Source organism: Plectropomus leopardus, chromosome 13, assembly GCF_026936395.1.
Source record: "Plectropomus leopardus strain MGB_pleo_1.0 chromosome 13, ASM2693639v1, whole genome shotgun sequence".
Lineage (NCBI taxonomy): Eukaryota > Metazoa > Chordata > Actinopteri > Perciformes > Serranidae > Plectropomus > Plectropomus leopardus.
The window spans coordinates 10,158,169-10,176,903 of NC_142188.1; the positions used below are offsets into that span (position 1 = coordinate 10,158,169).

The 18,735-nt window shown below is 36.9% G+C and overlaps 1 protein-coding gene across 1 annotated transcript; it reads right to left on the reverse strand.

Annotated features, from left to right (window-relative positions):
* Window positions 1-4,523: 4,523 nt before the first annotated feature.
* On the reverse strand, window positions 4,524-18,669 carry abcg8 (ATP binding cassette subfamily G member 8). Its single transcript, XM_042502463.2, has 13 exons — window positions 18,528-18,669; window positions 17,005-17,106; window positions 16,722-16,869; window positions 15,484-15,722; window positions 15,093-15,225; window positions 13,536-13,805; window positions 13,082-13,244; window positions 12,021-12,122; window positions 11,301-11,500; window positions 9,853-9,929; window positions 9,374-9,641; window positions 9,149-9,276; window positions 4,524-8,864 (listed from the first exon to the last, which is right to left on the reverse strand). Exons 1-13 carry the CDS (start codon window positions 18,570-18,572, stop codon window positions 8,727-8,729), a joined length of 2,013 nt encoding a protein of 670 aa, XP_042358397.1. The 5' UTR covers window positions 18,573-18,669; the 3' UTR covers window positions 4,524-8,726.
* Between the last annotated feature and the right edge of the window lie 66 nt (window positions 18,670-18,735).

Sequence of the window (18,735 nt, forward strand, 5' to 3'; positions counted from 1 at the left end):
AAATAATACATTTTTTGGGCTTTTTTGGCCTTTATTCCCACTTTGTATACTATGACGCATCTCTACAAGGTATTTTAAATCATTTTTAGCCATTTTTGGGAGCGGTCAAAGTTTGACTTTTTTTGACATACTACACTATTGCCTTTCTTGCCATTTTTTTTGACATGCGATATAATACATTTTTTGGGCTTTTTTGACCTTTATTCCCACTTTGTATATTATGACACGTCTCTACAAGCTATTTTAAGTCATTTTTAGCCATTTTTGGGAGCCGTCAAAATTTGACTTTTTTCGACATACTATACTATTGCCTTTTTGCCATTTTTTTCGACATGTGAAATAATACATTTTTTGGGCTTTTTTGGCCTTTATTCCCACTTTGTATATTATGACACGTCTCTACAAACTATTTCAAGTCATTTTTAGCCATTTTTAGGAGCGGTCAAAATTTGACTTTTTTCGACATACTATACTATTGCCTTTCTTGCCATTTTTTTCGACATGCGAAATAATACATTTTTTGGGCTTTTTTGACCTTTATTCCAACTTTGTATATTATGACACGTCTCCACAAGCTATTTTAAGTCATTTTTAGCCATTTTTGGGAGCGGTCAAAGTTTGACTTTTTTTGACATACTATACTATTGCCTTTCTTGCCATTTTTTTCGACATGCGAAATAATACATTTTTGGGGCTTTTTTGGCCTTTATTCCCACTTTGTATATTATGACACTTCTCTACAAGCTATTTTAAGTCATTTTTAGCCATTTTTGGGAGCGGTCAAAATTTGACTTTTTTCGACATACTATACTATTGCCTTTCTTGCCATTTTTTTCGACATGCGAAATAATACATTTTTTGGGCTTTTTTGGCCTTTATTCCCACTTTGTATACTATGACGCATCTCTACAAGGTATTTTAAATCATTTTTAGCCATTTTTGGGAGCGGTCAAAGTTTGACTTTTTTCGACATACTATACTATTGCCTTTCTTGCCATTTTTTTTGACATGCGAAATAATACATTTTTGGGGCTTTTTTGGCCTTTATTCCCACTTTGTATATTATGACACGTCTCTACAAACTATTTTAAGTCATTTTTAGCCATTTTTGGGAGCGGTCAAAATTTGACTTTTTTCGACATACTATACTATTGCCTTTTTTGCCTTTTTTTTCGACATGCGAAATAATACATTTTTTGGGCTTTTTTGACCATTATTCCCACTTTGTATATTATGACACGTCTCCACAAGCTATTTTAAGTCATTTTTAGCCATTTTTGGGAGCGGTCAAAGTTTGACTTTTTTTGACATACTATACTATTGCCTTTCTTGCCATTTTTTTCGACATGCGAAATAATACATTTTTTGGGCTTTTTTGGCCTTTATTCCCACTTTGTATATTATGACACTTCTCTACAAGCTATTTTAAGTCATTTTTAGCCATTTTTGGGAGCGGTCAAAATTGGACTTTTTTCGACATACTATACTATTGCCTTTCTTGCCATTTTTTTCGACATGCGAAATAATACATTTTTTGGGCTTTTTTGGCCTTTATTCCCACTTTGTATACTATGACGCATCTCTACAAGGTATTTTAAATCATTTTTAGCCATTTTTGGGAGCGGTCAAAATTTGACTTTTTTCGACATACTATACTATTGCCTTTCTTGCCTTTTTTTTCGACATGCGAAATAATACATTTTTTGGGCTTTTTTGGCCTTTATTCCCACTTTGTATATTGTGACACTTCTCTACAAGCTATTTTAAGTCATTTTTAGCCATTTTTGGGAGTGGTCAAAATTTGACTTTTTTCGACATACTATACTATTGCCTTTTTTGCCTTTTTTTTAGACATGCGAAATAATACATTTTTTGGGCTTTTTTGACCTTTATTCCCACTTTGTATATAATGACACATCTCCACAAGCTATTTTAAGTCATTTTTAGCCATTTTTGGGAGCGGTCAAAGTTTGACTTTTTTTGACATACTATACTATTGCCTTTCTTGCCATTTTTTTCGACATGCGAAATGATACGATTTTTGGCCTTTTTTGGCCTTTATTCCCACTTTGTATATTATGACACTTCTCTACAAACTATTTTAAGTCATTTTTAGCCATTTTTGGGAGCCGTCAAAATTTGACTTTTTTCGACATACTATACTATTGCCTTTTTTGCCATTTTTTTCGACATGCGAAATAATACATTTTTTGGGCTTTTTTGGCCTTTATTCCCACTTTGTATACTATGACGCATCTCTACAAGGTATTTTAAATCATTTTCAGCCTTTTTTGGGAGCGGTCAAAATTTGACTTTTTTCGACATACTATACTATTGCCTTTTTTGCCTTTTTTTTGACATGCGAAATAATACATTTTTGGGGCTTTTTTGGCCTTTATTCCCATTTTGTATACTATGACGCATCTCTACAAGGTATTTTAAATCATTTTCAGCCTTTTTTGGGAGCGGTCAAAATTTGACTTTTTTTGACATACTATACTATTGCCTTTTTTGCCATTTTTTTCGACATGCGAAATGATACGATTTTTGGCCTTTTTTGGCCTTTATTCCCATTTTGTATATTATGACACTTCTCTACAAACTATTTGAAGTCATTTTTAGCCATTTTTGGGAGCGGTCAAAATTTGACTTATTTTGACATACTATACTATTGCCTTTTTTGCCATTTTTTTCGACATGCGAAATAATACATTTTTGGGGCTTTTTTGGCCTTTATTCCCACTTTGTATATTATGACACGTCTCTACAAGCTATTTTAAGTCATTTTTAGCCATTTTTGGGAGCGGTCAAAATTTGACTTTTTTCAACATACTATACTATTGCCTTTTTTTTGACATGCGAAATGATATGTTTTTTTGGGCTTTTTTGGCCTTTATTCCCACTTTGTATATTATGACACGTCTCTACAAGCTATTTTAAGTCATTTTTAGCCATTTTTGGGAGCGGTCAAAATTTGACTTATTTCGACATACTATACTATTGCCTTTTTTGCTTTTTTTTTCGACATGCGAAATGATACGATTTTTGGCCTTTTTTGGCCTTTATTCCCACTTTGTATATTATGACACGTCTCTACAAACTATTTTAAGTCATTTTTAGCCATTTTTGGGAGTGGTCAAAATTTGACTTTTTTCGACATACTATACTATTGCCTTTTTTTTGACATGCGAAATGATATGTTCTTTTGGGCTTTTTTGGCCTTTATTCCCACTTTGTATATTATGACACGTCTCTACAAGCTATTTTAAGTCATTTTTAGCCATTTTTGGGAGCGGTCAAAATTTGACTTTTTTCGACATACTATACTATTGCCTTTTTTGCTTTTTTTTTTGACATGCGAAATTATACGATTTTTGGCCTTTTTTGGCCTTTATTCCCACTTTGTATATTATGACACGTCTCTACAAGCTATTTTAAGTCATTTTTAGCCATTTTTGGGAGCGGTCAAAATTTGACTTTTTTTGACATACTATACTATTGCCTTTTTTGCTTTTTTTTTGACATGCGAAATTATACGATTTTTGGCCTTTTTTGGCCTTTATTCCCACTTTGTATATTATGACACGTCTCCACAAGCTATTTTAAGTCATTTTTAGCCATTTTTGGGAGCGGTCAAAGTTCGACTTTTTTTGACATGCTATACTATTGCCTTTCTTGCCATTTTTTTTGACATGCGAAATAATACATTTTTTGGGCTGTTTTGGCCTTTATTTCCATATTGTATACTAAAACAGGCCTCTACAAGCTATTATAAGTCATTTTCAGCCATTTTTGGGAGCGGTCAAAATTTGACTTTTTTCGACATACTATACTATTGCCTTTTTTTGCCATTTTTTGAACATGCGAAATAATGAGGTTTTTTTTTGCCTTTTTTGGCCTTTATTCCCACTTTGCATCCTATGACTCATCTCTACAAGCCATTTTAAGTGGCTGTCAGCCATTTTTGGGAGTGGTCAAACTTTGACTTATTTTGACATACTATGCTATTGCCTGTTTGGCCATTTTTTGGACATGCTAAAGGATGTTTTTTTGCCTATTTTGGCATTTCTTACCACTTTGTATAATAAACTGCGGCTCTACAAGCTATTTTTTGGCCATGCTAAATTCTTTCTTTTTTTGACTCGTTTTTCAACATTGTATGCTCTGATGCCACTCTACAAGTTATAAAACGTTATTTTTCAGCCATTTTTTGGGAGTTCCAAAATATGACTGTGCAGTTTTTCACCCACTTCTTTGACATGCCAAATAATGACTTTTTTAGCCTTTTTTTCTACATTGTGTGCAATTACGCAACTCCTCAAGCTGTTATAAGTCATTTTCAGCTATTTTTTGGGGCATGTCAAAATTTGAATTTTTTTGCCATACTATACTATGCGGTTTTTGGCCATTTTTTGACATGCTAAATTCTGAGTTTTTTTTCTAAATTGTATTTTATGATGTTGTCATGTGTGAGGCAGGATGAGGAACCAAAATGCAGAACAAAAAAAAAAGGGAGCCAGAAGTAGAAACTAAAAGTTAGCTTTAATGCTGAAGATTATCCATCCAGATGAACAAAAATACAAAGTATGAATAAAATATGAACAAAAAGCGGAATAAAAATAATAATAAACTAACAGGACAACACAAGGAAACACAGAGGATCGAGGCAACAGGAACAGGCAGGGACAACAGGAACATGGCAAGGAAAGCAGACAAACTGACAAATGACAAAGGGAAACACAGGTATATATACAGAAAGGAACTAATCATAACAATGACTTACACGTGGATAGGTGGACACAGGAGCAGGAGGGAAACACAGGGATTGGTTAACTAAAGCAGGTGTTCCTGGGAAAACTAGGCAAACGTGACAACAGGTGTGCAGAGGAGACTGACACGGAAGGACAGACCAGACTGATAACACAGGTGAAACAAATCAGGGACACTGAATCAGGGAAACACAGAGACAGGGAGAGAGACAGGGAGTCACAGAGAGACACAGAGAAAAGCACAGGTGACACACGAGTAAAAATACAAAATAAAACAGGAAACAGAACATCAGTAAATAGAAATAAGGAAAAACTAGAAAACAGAAAAAACCCAAAACAAAGTCCACAGTATAAGAAACCCCCCAAATCATGACAGATGTTTCTCTACAAGCTATAGTAAGTTGCTTTCAGCCATTTTTCAACACGCTATATCATGACGTTTTTGGCCTTTTTTTCGACATTTTATACTATGACGTGCCTTTACAAGCTATCATATGTGGTTTATAATATGACTTTTTTATGAGATATTGGACGGCATGCCATAGACTTTTTTTTTTGTTGTTTTCGATGACATGCTATGGCATGACTATTTTATGCTATTTTGGACAACATGCTATGGTATGACTATTTTAAGATATTTTGGACATCATGGTTTATGACTTTTTTAATTCTTTTTTTTGTCGACAAGGTATAATATGACTTTGTTAAACTATTTTCGACACACAATCAAGTATGGCTTTTTTAAAAAATATTTTGGACAACATACTTTACTATGACTTTTTTAATGCTTTTTTTTGACAACATACTACACTACAACACTACTTTTTTCGAAGACATACTATACTATGACTTTCTTTCATAATACTCTGGATAACATATTTTACTATGATTTTTGTTTTGTTTCGTTTTGGATTACATACTATACGTGTGTATCCCCTCAAATTCTTAAATGGTGTGTTGGAAGTCAAATTTTCCTTGCGGTGCAGTGGGTAAGTCAAAGAAAATTTAAGAATAATTTATCCTGTCAAAACCCACTCTGACCAACAATCACCAGCAAGTTTGTTCATTGCTTTAGTGGAAATCTGTTAATCTTTCAATGTAATGTTTATGAGTCCAATTCTTGCTTTGCCATAATGCAGGTGATTTGAATCTCTGCCTATTCCACGATAACCTTTGATGCTTTTCACATAGTAGCACGATTTGTTTAGAAATTAATAAACATGGGATGCATCACAGATCTTTAAGGAAATAAAAATTCAATACAAATGTAGTCATATGAAGCACATCATGTTTGTTAAAACAGATTTACATACGTCAAAAGAGCATCAGCATGTAGTGATGACCACAAATAATTTTAAAGAACATCAAGAGTTTTGCTAGTTGTCAATTAAGAAAATCACTAGACTTCAGATTTTATTTTTCTATTTTTTAAAATTTTATTTCAAATGGCTATTTTATAATTCTTAAAGGATCTGAAAATTTTATCCGCTGTTTGCGCATGGCATTGTGAAAAGACTAGTTGACATGAAAGTACACAATTAAAAATGGAATACACTTTTTACATCACTTTTCACTGAAAACATACTCAAGTTCAATGTTTACTTTTACCCCAGTACATTTCCCCTGGCCTTTTAGTTACTTACTAAAAAAAGGGAAGGAAGGAAGGAAAGAGGAGGGGATGGATGGACAAATTAAAGAATGGGAGGAAAGGAAAAACTGGATTTCGTTCCTTAAACCCTTTAAGTTGTGAAAAGGACTTGTTTTTCTTTATGTGTAATATGTGTTTCATTTTTTAAAGGTGGTGACATGTTAAGAACAAATGAACTTAATAATTCTCAGAATTGTGACTGCTTGCTTTTTTAAAAACAGAATTTATTTTTTAGGCTTTGGTTATGTAGTTTTGTGTTTTTATTGGTATTTATTACATATATAATATTTTGATTAGCACTTGGAAACTTTTTTGTTATCTGTGGATGCCATGTACTTTCTACTGCTAATAAAATCTACCTGTGGGTACAAATAAAGTAACCTGAACCTGAACCCTTGTGCGATTACTTTCAATTCTTGAGTAAATTTAATGTAATAAAATGAATTTTTATACATAAGTACAGTAAAAATAAGAAACTTTAAGACTTTTACTGAAGTAATATTATAACAGGTGACTTTAACGTCTACCAAAGTCATTTTCTGGTAAGATATCTGTACTTTTATGGCTTTCAGGTACTTCATCCACCACTGAAAAGTACGCCCCGATTTTTCAAGAAATTGTGTAACATACTGTTACACAGTACTTAAAAAATAAAATACACTCACCTTCCCTTTGTGATTAGACTTTAACTAGCTCTGTGTCTATTTGTTTGTTTTACAACAAAATGTTTCAAAGATTAATAACATGTTTCTTGCAGTCTAACTCTGCCTCTTCTCTCCTCCATCTGCAGCCCTGAACTCTTTATGGTCTCCAGTCGCGGCCTCAGATATTCCTATTTCATGTAACACACGCTGCTCCTGACCCTGACTGAGGCCAGCCTTAGATAACACACACTGGAGAAGATTGTGAGCTAGTTGGTGTCAAAGGGTCAGCTCAGGCAGTGGAGCTTATTTGGGATACAAATTAAGATGCAGGAGTAACAGCAACATGGTCATCTGGACTTGTGTGACTTTTTTTGCAACGTTGTCTGTTAATAAAATTGTGTACAGTCAACATGGAGGGTTTAAATAGTAGGAACATGTTGTTTTTTGGGGGGGCTTTTTAGCTTATTATTATGGTGTTACATGCACTTGATATTCCCTTCATGATTTTACATAAATAAGCCATTAATTATTATGAAACTTCACAGCTATAAGTGACTCCAACATGTGACTGACTGACTGACCAGGCCAAAGTGAAGCAGAAACTATTTAAGACAAAAATAAACAAGCTAAAGTGGAGCAATTTGATTTAATACTTTACTAATTTGGACTCAAACCATGTCAGTTAAATATTTATCGGGTTTTTGCACCAGTGCAAAAACACACAGCTTACATAATCTTCAATCTACGAGGACACAAGTACAAGCTCTTTTTTCTGAGTGTGACTTACTAAATCTCTACTCGGCTTTTTTTTCCAGTGCTCCCTATACTGGCACACACATTGTTAAGCTTAATAACCTTACATATAAAAAAAAAAAGATAAAGCTGTAGGAAAAAAAAGAAGATTGAAAATGGAACAAGCAAAAGCTGCAGATGGATATCTGCCAAAGTGATGCTCTAATCATTTGCCAAGACGGAGAAGAGAGGGAGAAAAAAAAAATTAACTCTGATGTTACTGCAGTGCTCTGCTGCCACCCAGCAGCAGACAGCAGCACTGCAACAAATGTTTCTCCTAAACTTTCTCTTCTCACCCCAAATTTCAATTACACGTGTATTTACACTATTAAGGCAGTGTTCGTTGACATTTTTTTTAATTAGTCAAAATAAGAGAAAGTGCCTCACTTTTTAGAATAACTTTATACAACAAGAACGGTGACTTTGAACGCTCAATTGAGGCTGCTAAAAATATTTTTGTCTCACTGTTTTATGATGTGACAAAGCTGTGGTGAAAGTCTGGATTGGTCCAGGCACAAATAGCACTTGGCTGGGTTTGGGAAAGAGTAAGGTTTGGGTTAAAGTAATCACTTGCTTGAACATGAAAGCTTGTGGGAGGTTTCGTGAATCTGGGGTTATTATCTAAACACGATGGGTGTCGGGAGTTATTTCATTAATCATTCATCCATTATTGTGAAAAGAGGAATTCAAAACAGATATTTTACTTTTTCTACTAAATTAAACACTAAAATGAAAATGGAAAGCATGGCTCAGTGTCGAACCAGTCGAACTAGAACGCAAAGTACTTTCTTCTACTGCTGCAGCAGCTGCAAAAAAACAAAACAAAAAACAGACTCGATTCCTGACAGCGTTTGGTGTGATGGTCGAACCTGTTCACCAGTCCTGGCTGGACTTCTGTTTGATGAATTTTAGGGATATGTAATAGAGCGCCATGAAGACCAGAACAACTGCCAACAGGACCAGATAGCATGAGTACAAAGGGTACTGGTTCATGTTCATGGCCTCCACCACCTCAAATACAAACAGAGAGGGTGACAGAGTGAGAAAGATGCTGGTTTGTCCACATGCAGTAATTTGGCTTTAATAGCTGTGTTCATGTATGTACAGTTATTGCAAAATATTGTAGTTTTTTGAAACTTAATACACAGGAGTGAAAACACTAATTCTAATAAAAAGAAAACCGTACTCTTGTACTTTAAAACTTCACGACCACAGCTCTGACTGACAGATGTACAGTGCGGAACTATTTAACATCCATGTATGATTTTGTCTTTGTTTGTGTGTTTTTAACTTACATGTATGCCGTCAACATTAAAGGTGAAGTTTCCAATGGTGACAGGGTACTTGTTGCCCCTGAACTGCACCTGCAGCATGCCCTCAAAACCCCAACGCATAAAGGAGGCGTGAGAGAGCCACGAAGCCACTGTGAAGTCAAAAACAAAAAGGTACAAAACATCACACGATAAATAATATCTTTCTCTTCCCTGAGCCGTTCTAAAACAATGAATCCATCTCCTTACCAAGCCACATATTCTCCAGGCTGATGACAAAACCTCCGGTCAAGTAGAAGACGGTGAAAAAGGAGTTGCCTGCAAAAGCTGAGGTCTGCAGGGTGGGCAGCGCGGCAGCTACAAACAGGGCCATGGCTCGGCTGCAGTAAACCATCAGCCAAACAAGCAGGAAGTTGAGCAGGAAACGATCAGGAGCTTCATTAAGACCAGCCAGCCAGTAGATGGGCAGGCCGTACACCAAGGTGAACACGCAGTGCTCAGGTAACTCCCCCAGGACCTGAACGTGGAAGAAACATATGTTCAAATACACGGAGCAGAAAAAATGCAGAAAAACATATATTCAGAGATGATTCTTTGCTGGGTTTTTTTTCACACAGAGATGCTTTCCAACACTACATTACTGCACTGGTACATTACCATTACGTGTGACTCCAGCATGGAGCAACACTGACACCTACTGGAGAGACAGTTTCATCACTGTGCTTTACCTTGGCAAAGAAGTAGGAGGTGACGGAGTACATGCCGTCCTCCAGCTCATGGTAGAGCATGGCTCTCTCTGTGTGACCTGCAGACAACGTGAAGTTAGTCTGATGAGCATTATGACCTCTGACATCAGGCCGCCTTACAGATTGTCATTGTTTTTCAGGTTGTTGCACACTGATATACAGCACAGCAAACATCACAAGTTACAGAGGCTCTGCAGCTACATAAATGCTGTATTTGTAATGTGATCTTGTGTGAATTGAGGTTCAAAAGTTGTTTTCAAAGATATTCTATATTTAAAGTGCTGGCAGTGTTATAATGTTCAACTCCAAGTCATAAGTGAACTTGGAGTCAGTTTCATAACTTCTGTTGTTGACACTTGACCTAACTTGAACGCGACTCAGTGGCTTGTTGGCGAGACATCCTCTTGTTATCTCTTCAAACTGTTGTGATTTATGATAATATAACTCAAGATCCAAGGACATGGTGTCCAACTCTATCTGCCACATATCTGTCTAATGACTTCTTTATAACTTTTAATAACTTTGCCAACTCTTCTGAGCCATGTAACCTCTGGCTGGCTTGTTTCATTCATTTTTTCTCTCCATTGATTTGATGCACTTCTGCCGACTGTGTTCTAAGACTGCAAATTCAGTGAACACAACTTCACTTAACTTTTAATATTTTCTTTTCTTTTCAGACAAATATGTATAAAGTATTTTTCTGTGCTGCTTGTTTTTGTGTATTTTTTCATCTGTTTCAGATTGCCTGGATACATTATGTTGTGATGCATGTTTTAATGCTGACATGCCTCACATCTCTAATAATACATATGGAAAAATACACATACACAAAGAAGATAGAGAATATAGTTTGAAAAAAATTAACACAGCCGAGTCTTCTGCTCCCATTTTTTTCAATCTTGTTCCCCCTGAAGAGAAATCTACAGAACCCGCCTTGTAAAATGTGTTAACAAAAAAAAAAATAAAGTAAAGAAAAAAGAAATTGCACAGCTTAAACTTTTGATATCACACAAATGTTTTGTATTTTTGGGATTTGGGCTGTCTCTAATGATGTGACCAAAACTTATTTTACAGTATACCAGCACACATAATTACCTTTATTCACTGCATAATAAACAGCATTACTCAAAATTGGACAACCGTCACACCTCATTTGGAACTTGAATTGCCTTGTCCCCACACCTTATTAAAGTGTGGCCACAACTTCTTGACTTTGTTTCAGTGCATTACTAAAAGTGACAATGCAATTTCTTTGTCACAGGTGTCAGCTGTAATACATAGAAATCTGCTTCTGCTGTGCATCAAAAAGATGCTGCATACAGTTAGAATAAATTCAAACTTCATAAACTGCTTGACTGTTTTGCAGACTGAGTTTGACTCTTCCCCTCCTAAACTGCTGTAATAATAATAAATATTTAATAACTACTCACATTTTGCTATGACGTCCAGCACCACAGCGAATGGCGTGAGGGCTCCGATCATGTAGAGAAGGGCCACTGTGTCCTGAATGGACAGGCGCTCTGCTCCTGCCCCGTAGTAGAGACAACCGACCAGCAGTGACATGAGGAGGGCCTCGAAGCCGTGAACCAGTAAGGTGACCAGGTCCCTGTAGTCATTATACATGTGACGCCTAAGGAGAATAAAGGAGGGAGGTTGATAAACACACAGAAATGATTTGTTTGTGAGGCTGATCTTCGGTATATTTATTGCCACAAAAACTGATAAACTAACAGCTGGCAGCAGTTTACCACCAACCTGAGACAGCTGTAACACCTGAACAACATCTGCTGCCACTGAGAGTCTGTGAAAACTATTTTGCACTCTGCACCGACGCTGACATGGTTGGTCAAAAGTAACAGATAAATGACTGAAAAGGGATGCAAACAGACCAAATCTACCAATAAAAGATCAAAGAGAACTGAACTGAATTCCAGGATCAATGTCTACATAAATCATTATACCAATATCCGCTTTTATATCAATAATTGTATCAACATCCACTTAAAAATCAGTGCATATGAACACATTTTCAACATGATAGGTGGTGTCGATGAAGGGGTAATTGAACACATCTGAGAGGGTTGTGGGGGCAAAATGAACAAAATAATCGAGAACCAGAGCTGAAATACAGCCATGTGAGCTGTTCTTACCTGATGAGGATCGTAAATTGGTGCAGTCTGCCAGGCAGTCTGTTTCTTTGCTCGGAAATGGTGATAACTTCCTCTCCTTTGACTTTTTTCAGCTGCTGAGGACTGCAGGCGAGAAAAAAGTGGATCAGGTTGTTAGCACACTGGAACCAGTTTGAAAGAGTTAACCCCCTACTGACTGTTTCTGACTGTCAAAGCAACCCAAAAATGTCCAGTAACTGCTCAGGTAGGACACTGATAGTAATGTTATGGGAATGTTTTGAACATAGTTTTCTTTGAAAAAAAATTGCAGATTCAAGGTAAGCTATGTTATGTCATCGTGGAAGGAAGGCAATAAGCTGTTAAATACATTAGAAATTGTAAGACAAGATATGTTGAAACAAGAGAAAGGTTGAGGAAAAATATGTGTGTGAAAATGTGACAAAAAAACCCAGCTGAAAACCGCATAGTCCAGACACTTCTTAGTATACAATCTGGAAAAAAGGGCCAAAAATATCATAATGTAGCATGTCGCAAAAAAAAACAAAAAAATGTCATACTATAGTATGCTGAAAAACGCCAAAATATGATATGTCCAAAAAACAGCTGAAAGCCATATAAAATAGCATGTTGGGATACGTCATAGTATAGAATGTTGAAAAAAGATCCAAAAACATCATCATATAGCATGTCGAAAAAATAACGCAAAATATGTGTTGAAAGATGTCAAAATATGACATGTCAAAAAAAAAGCTGAAAACCACATAGTATAACGTGTGAATACCCATCATAGTGTAGAATGTTGAAAAAATGTCCAAAAATGCCATACCACGATATGTGGGGAAAAATCTAAATATGACATGTATGGATAAAGAATGAAGATCTCTGTTAGAACAAAACTTCGCATTATTAAAATAGCTGAGAGCTTTTAATACAGTATGTAGATCTGCTTGTCTGATTCTTGCTTAATTGATTTTCTTCATCCAGCTATTGTAGAAGATTTTTGGATGTGCGTACCCTTCACCCTGAATGTATAGAAAAAGGTAAGTTGAAGAAAAGAGGCCAAACCTAACACACGGTGCTACCTTTCAGTTTGTGTTGTCGGTGTTGTGTTGGCCCCAGATAGTTTCCACATGTGATCGTCTGTATCTCGAACCTTTTCCATGAATTGCTCAGCCAGAACTCTGGACCGCTCCAAACACTCAGCTTCTTGCTCCGGACTGCGCCGGTCTATACTGATCAGATCAACTGGACACGGACACAGACACACACACACACACACACACACACACACACACACACACACACACAGACACACACACAGACACACACACACAGACAAACAAAATGAGTCTTGAAAAAAAAAACGGTGCTGATGTCGATAAGATTTTTGACAATTTTAAAGCTGTTTTTGAAAACCTTGTACATTAGTGGCACAATTCTTGAGTGACAGTGATAACAACTTTCAGATATTGTTGGTCGCTTGAAAAAAGCACCACTTAATGTTAATTTAACAGCTTTCTAAACACACACACTTACCATAGAAGTCTGAGGGGTTGCAGTATCGCGGACAGGGGTATCCCAGGGCAGTGAAGTAAGGCACCATGTCACGAGCAGCGCCGCAGTAAACGGCTGAACCCGAAGAAAGGAGGACGACGAGGTCAAAGAGCTGGAAGATATCTGAGCGAGGCTGGTGGACCGACAGCAAGACCAGACGGTTTCCCCGGGCGAGGCGGGACAGTGTGATCACTAAATTGTGGGCTGTGAAGCTGTCCAAACCTGATGTGGGCTCGTCAAGGATCAAAATACCTGGAATGTAAAAACATCTTTGGTCATTTACTGGTAGTTAGGGGCTTGCGACAAATCAATACAGAATAATCCAGAGAGGTACAACAAGAAATCTGTTGGGATTGAATATTTTTATAACCAACTTGTAAAAATAATGGATAAAAAAAAAACATGAGATGGCATCACTGTCACATACTGAGCAGTACAATTTGCTCAGTTTTGACAATTTTCTAAAATTCTTATCCCTCAAATGCCTTTAAAACTTAGCACCGGATATTTTATGTAGCTTTATCTGCAGGAACACCAGGGGCACAGCAGGTGGCAAATGTCAAATCACACCTCATTAGACCTCCTTGGGGCAGTCAGCTTTTTCTATGAGAGGGTTCAAAATGTGGAACACACTACCAGCTGAAATAAAATGAACACGACATTAAGATTTTTAACAAAAGTTTGGCTGAAGCAAAATGTGAGATGTGAGCATTTTTAACTATCTTATAATGTCATATAGTTGAGTGTTGTAAGTGCATTTAACCTTGATATGTGTCTTTTTTGTGTTGTTATTCTTTGTAATCTTGATATAAACATTTACCCTTTTCTCTTCTTTGGGGATAATTGTTATTCTCTGCACGTTATTGTACGTAACGTTAATACCTTGGGTTTTTTTCTTACTTTTCTTTTACTCAAAGCCTAACTAGGGACAGGAGTTGGAAACTAGCAATAGCTATAACCCCTATATGTGAAACGTCTGTTACTACAGCTTGTTTGTAACAGGCTGAAGTTGTACTATGTTGATTTACATAGTCCCTATCAAATGAACTATATAAATAAAAAAATAAAATCTTATCAGGATAGTTTAGATGAATAATCCTGCTCTTTAAAAGTCAAGACAGGTGGAAGGGTGAAGGTTAAAAATTAAAATTAAAGGAGCAGTGTGTAGGATTGAGTAGCATCTAATGCTGAGATTGCATCCACCTGAAAACCCCTCATCCCTCTCTTCTGAATCATGTAGAAGAAACTACAAAGGCCCTCATGTAAAAAAGTGAATGGCCCCCCTCTAGAGTCAGTATTTGGTTTGTCCCTTCAGAGCTACTGTCGAAACATTGCAGTGCAACATGGCAAGCTCCTTGGAAGAGCACTGGAGAGGCTCCAGCTCCCCGCAACCCTGAATAACATAAGCAGTTATTGATAATAAATTAATTACTAAATATTCCACTTCTGCCAATCAATCCCCTGATTCCACACTGGTACCTGAAGAGGAAAAATCAAGAGTATAAGTGGTTATCTGTCTGATTTTTTTTTTTTTCTCACCAGGGTTCCAGAGAAGTTGGACCGCTATACTGACTCTCCTCCTCTCCCCTCCAGAAACTCCCCTCACGTAGTCGTTTCCCACTCTGGTGTGAGCACACTGTCGCAGCCGCAGCTCTGCGATGACATCATCCACCTGCAACACAAAACAGTTTGTCAAATGAAACTAACATCTTTCACAACACACTGAAAGGGGATCATTTATCATTCACTGTTTCACTTTACTACAGTTCAAGGAAAAAGAAACGGACAGTGCCATTGATCTAAATGCAGATTCTAAGCAGAGTGTGACATCTAAAGTATGAAATCAGTGTTGGTATCACAAGGTGTCTTCATGTCCTTATGCTGTTTGGATATAATTTGATTCCTGTTTGTCCTTTGAGTTCATTCTCACCCTCTGGTCCCTCTCAGCTTGTGTGAAGTGGGTGGGGAGCCTCAGTTTGGCGACAAAGACGAGAGTTTCACGGACAGTGAGGTGAGGAAGAAGGCGGTCATCTTGGCGGACATGAGCGATGCTCTTCTTCACCAGCTGGGGCGTGTTGGGCTTTCCGTTAATCAGAACTTGACCGGACGTCATTGTACCGCCCTCATCGCGACATGTTATTATATCCAGCAAAGATGTTTTACCGCAACCTGGGAGAAGAGTAATACGTATTTTAGGAAAAAGTGAGGCATCAAAGCAAAGCAAAACTGAAGTCAAAATAAGAAAAGTAGTGAGTTTAATGTGACATGTAATACATATAGTACATGAGATTCTTTCCTACAATTCTTTCCAATAATAAATGTCTGTGAAAGGCAGGTGGAACAAATTACATCCTCCATGGAGGCCACTATATTTATTACCTTGATTAGAAACACCAAAAAGGGCAGGTCTATTATTTATTTATTTACTATTTTAGAAGGTTTAATATCATTGTGTAGCTTCCCAGTAGAGTTCCTCATGTACTTGAATCAAAACATTTAAATTTTGGTCCAAGTACGAGTGTTTTAGCAAAATGCAAGCCGTTCTAAAAATGTCTTTCCATGTGATCTAAAGGAGGTTTCTGCATGATGACGCTGCTACATATAAAAACTAAGCCTGCCTGGAGTGCCTCTTTGTGACTGAGCCATGCCCTCTTCGAGAATTGCGTGTTATCTCTCTTCCAAATTAGCTTTATTGCTCTAACCCCTTACCCAACACGAAAGCTAAACAATGTGCTGCTGTGGATGGCACACTAGTTTGGATCTGAAAGTCACACAGTAGCACAAACAAACTGATCAAGGCAGCAACAGATCAGCAACTCCCATGTTCTGTGAGGTAAAATTCCAGCTTTTCTCAAAGGAGTCTGGTAGCTTCAAAAAGAGCAATATGATGTTCTCAGTTCCCCATCCCCTTCTCCAAAGAGGGAGCATGCAGACCCCCATCTACTCTAGGTAATACACTGACTGTGGATGTGTACCTCATACAACCCCACTTAAGAAGATCCAAATTACTCTATTCAGTCGTTGTTATTTTTATTACTATTATTATTATCTTATTTTTATTACCAAACCTATGTCACCACTTTTTGCTAAGTGCCGAGTGGAGTGGGCGTCTCAATTTAGAAAATGCAGAGAGTCAGCCTCTAAAAGCTGTGTGTGTGTTTCTTTCACCTGAGCTGCCAATGACAGCCAGCATCTGCCCGCTGTGGACTCGGAGGCTGAGCTTGTTGATGGCTGTCTGCTTGTTTCCTTTAATCTCCCACGGCAACTTGAACTCTGACAACTTCTCATACCACGGGATCTGAGCTGCTGTGTCTACCTGGGAACACACAAACACACACATTCACACAATAAGCACATATACAGCACAGACATGCACACACATATAAGAGGTTAAACTGTTTCTATCTAAGGATAACTGCATATAAGTGCGGAGCAACTGCCTGACAATTACCTCGTAGTGCAGGTTGTTGACCTCCAGTTCGTTGCACCCTCCACTGTAGGTGAAGTAGAGGCTGCTGTCCTCTTCAGACGAGAACAACTCTGTGTCTTGACGCTTTAACAGAGAAGCAGACAGGTCAACAAGTTTCACTGAGGCCAGGACTCATTACATTTCTTTTATCTGCACCTGTATCGGCTCTTAAGGACGAACTGCAATAAAGTCTGTGAATGTAAAGATCAGTTAGAGAGTGATAAAGTGAGTGACACATCTTAGTCTTGTTTTGCACGTCACGAAGTTGCTAAATGTTTGAATAACTGCTGCATTTTTGCTTGCATGCCCACTGTGTGAAAATCTGCTGAGTGCACTGTCCTGAAATTTACAGTGCTGCTGTGGTATCTGCACATTTTACATCACAGTAAATCAGCTAGTTTATTGGACAGTTTTATGATGAGTTTTATGATCATTTATTCAATGATCAATATATGCGTGCATAAAATGTTTGAACTTGTGTGCACCTGTGTGTATGTTTGTGTGAACCTGCTTGTGTGTTTGCTCTTGCAAATAGTTGCCTGAGATCATTTGTGGGTGCACAGTCCATTTGAAAACAAGCCTTATCATCATTATGTAATCTTGAAATATCGCTAATGAAATACAAACACTGATTGAAAACGTGATTTAAAATGCAGCACATGCTCACACCAAATTCACTGCACACACTGTGCATTATATTACATGTTACATCGTAAATACTTTAAGTAAAATGGCTGATATTGCTCCTGCGGAAGTGAATTCTTTGAAACCATACTTCATTTCATCTGACATGATTATTGTTCTGATCTTTTAAAATGAACCCTCCTCGTCTAGTCAAGCAATGTTTCACAAAGGGACACCATATTATTGCAGAGACAAATAGATAATGAACACTTAAAAAGTTGGCAAAAGTCTTTTACAAAATCAAAGAATTGTTGAAACAAAAAATGGAAAACAGAAATGTAAACTCGAACATAGTGACCTGAAGCTACATATTTAATCTGCAAATTAAATAACGGAAAAATATAACTTGTGGATTCTTAAAATTAGAAACGGCATAATAAATGAAAATACTAAAATTCACTTTTTAAGAATGCAAAGTAAAAACTATTCAAATTAATTCAGATTTTAATATTGCATGTTTTATAGACAATAGATAAATGCATTTAGTATCTAACATTGTAACAACAAATATTAAAGCATTTTTTTTCTTTGTTTTTTAAGGTGAGGTCAAATATAAACTTTTTTCTCTTCAAACGAGGGTCCTATGTTAAAGGGAAGTAATTAATAAAACTGGACTCCTTTGACCAACCTCCCCTTAATACAATCGATAAAATAATCAGTGTTTAGTGTGTTGCTGCTCTCAAGGAATATAGCTCAGTGGTTGGTGGGGATGAAATTCATCAACAAAAAGTTTAGATATAGTTCTGATTAAACCAAAGTATGTCAATATATTATCAGAGAAGCTTAAAAACAATTATTTGTGATCTCATGTAAAAACTGACCTGTGAGGAGCTGTTTGTATGATTGAGGCTGGTGTCTGTATCCATGATGACGCAAGATGCTGGTTGATGTTTGCAGGGTCAAGAGGTCAACGCCCCCCTTTTTCTTCTTCTGTTCCACTCTTTTTCTCTCTACGGGTATCTGCCTTGTTTGTCTCCTGTTGTTCCCCAGTTCTCCGTTTCCTCTCACTGTTGGAAAGTTTGACTCGAG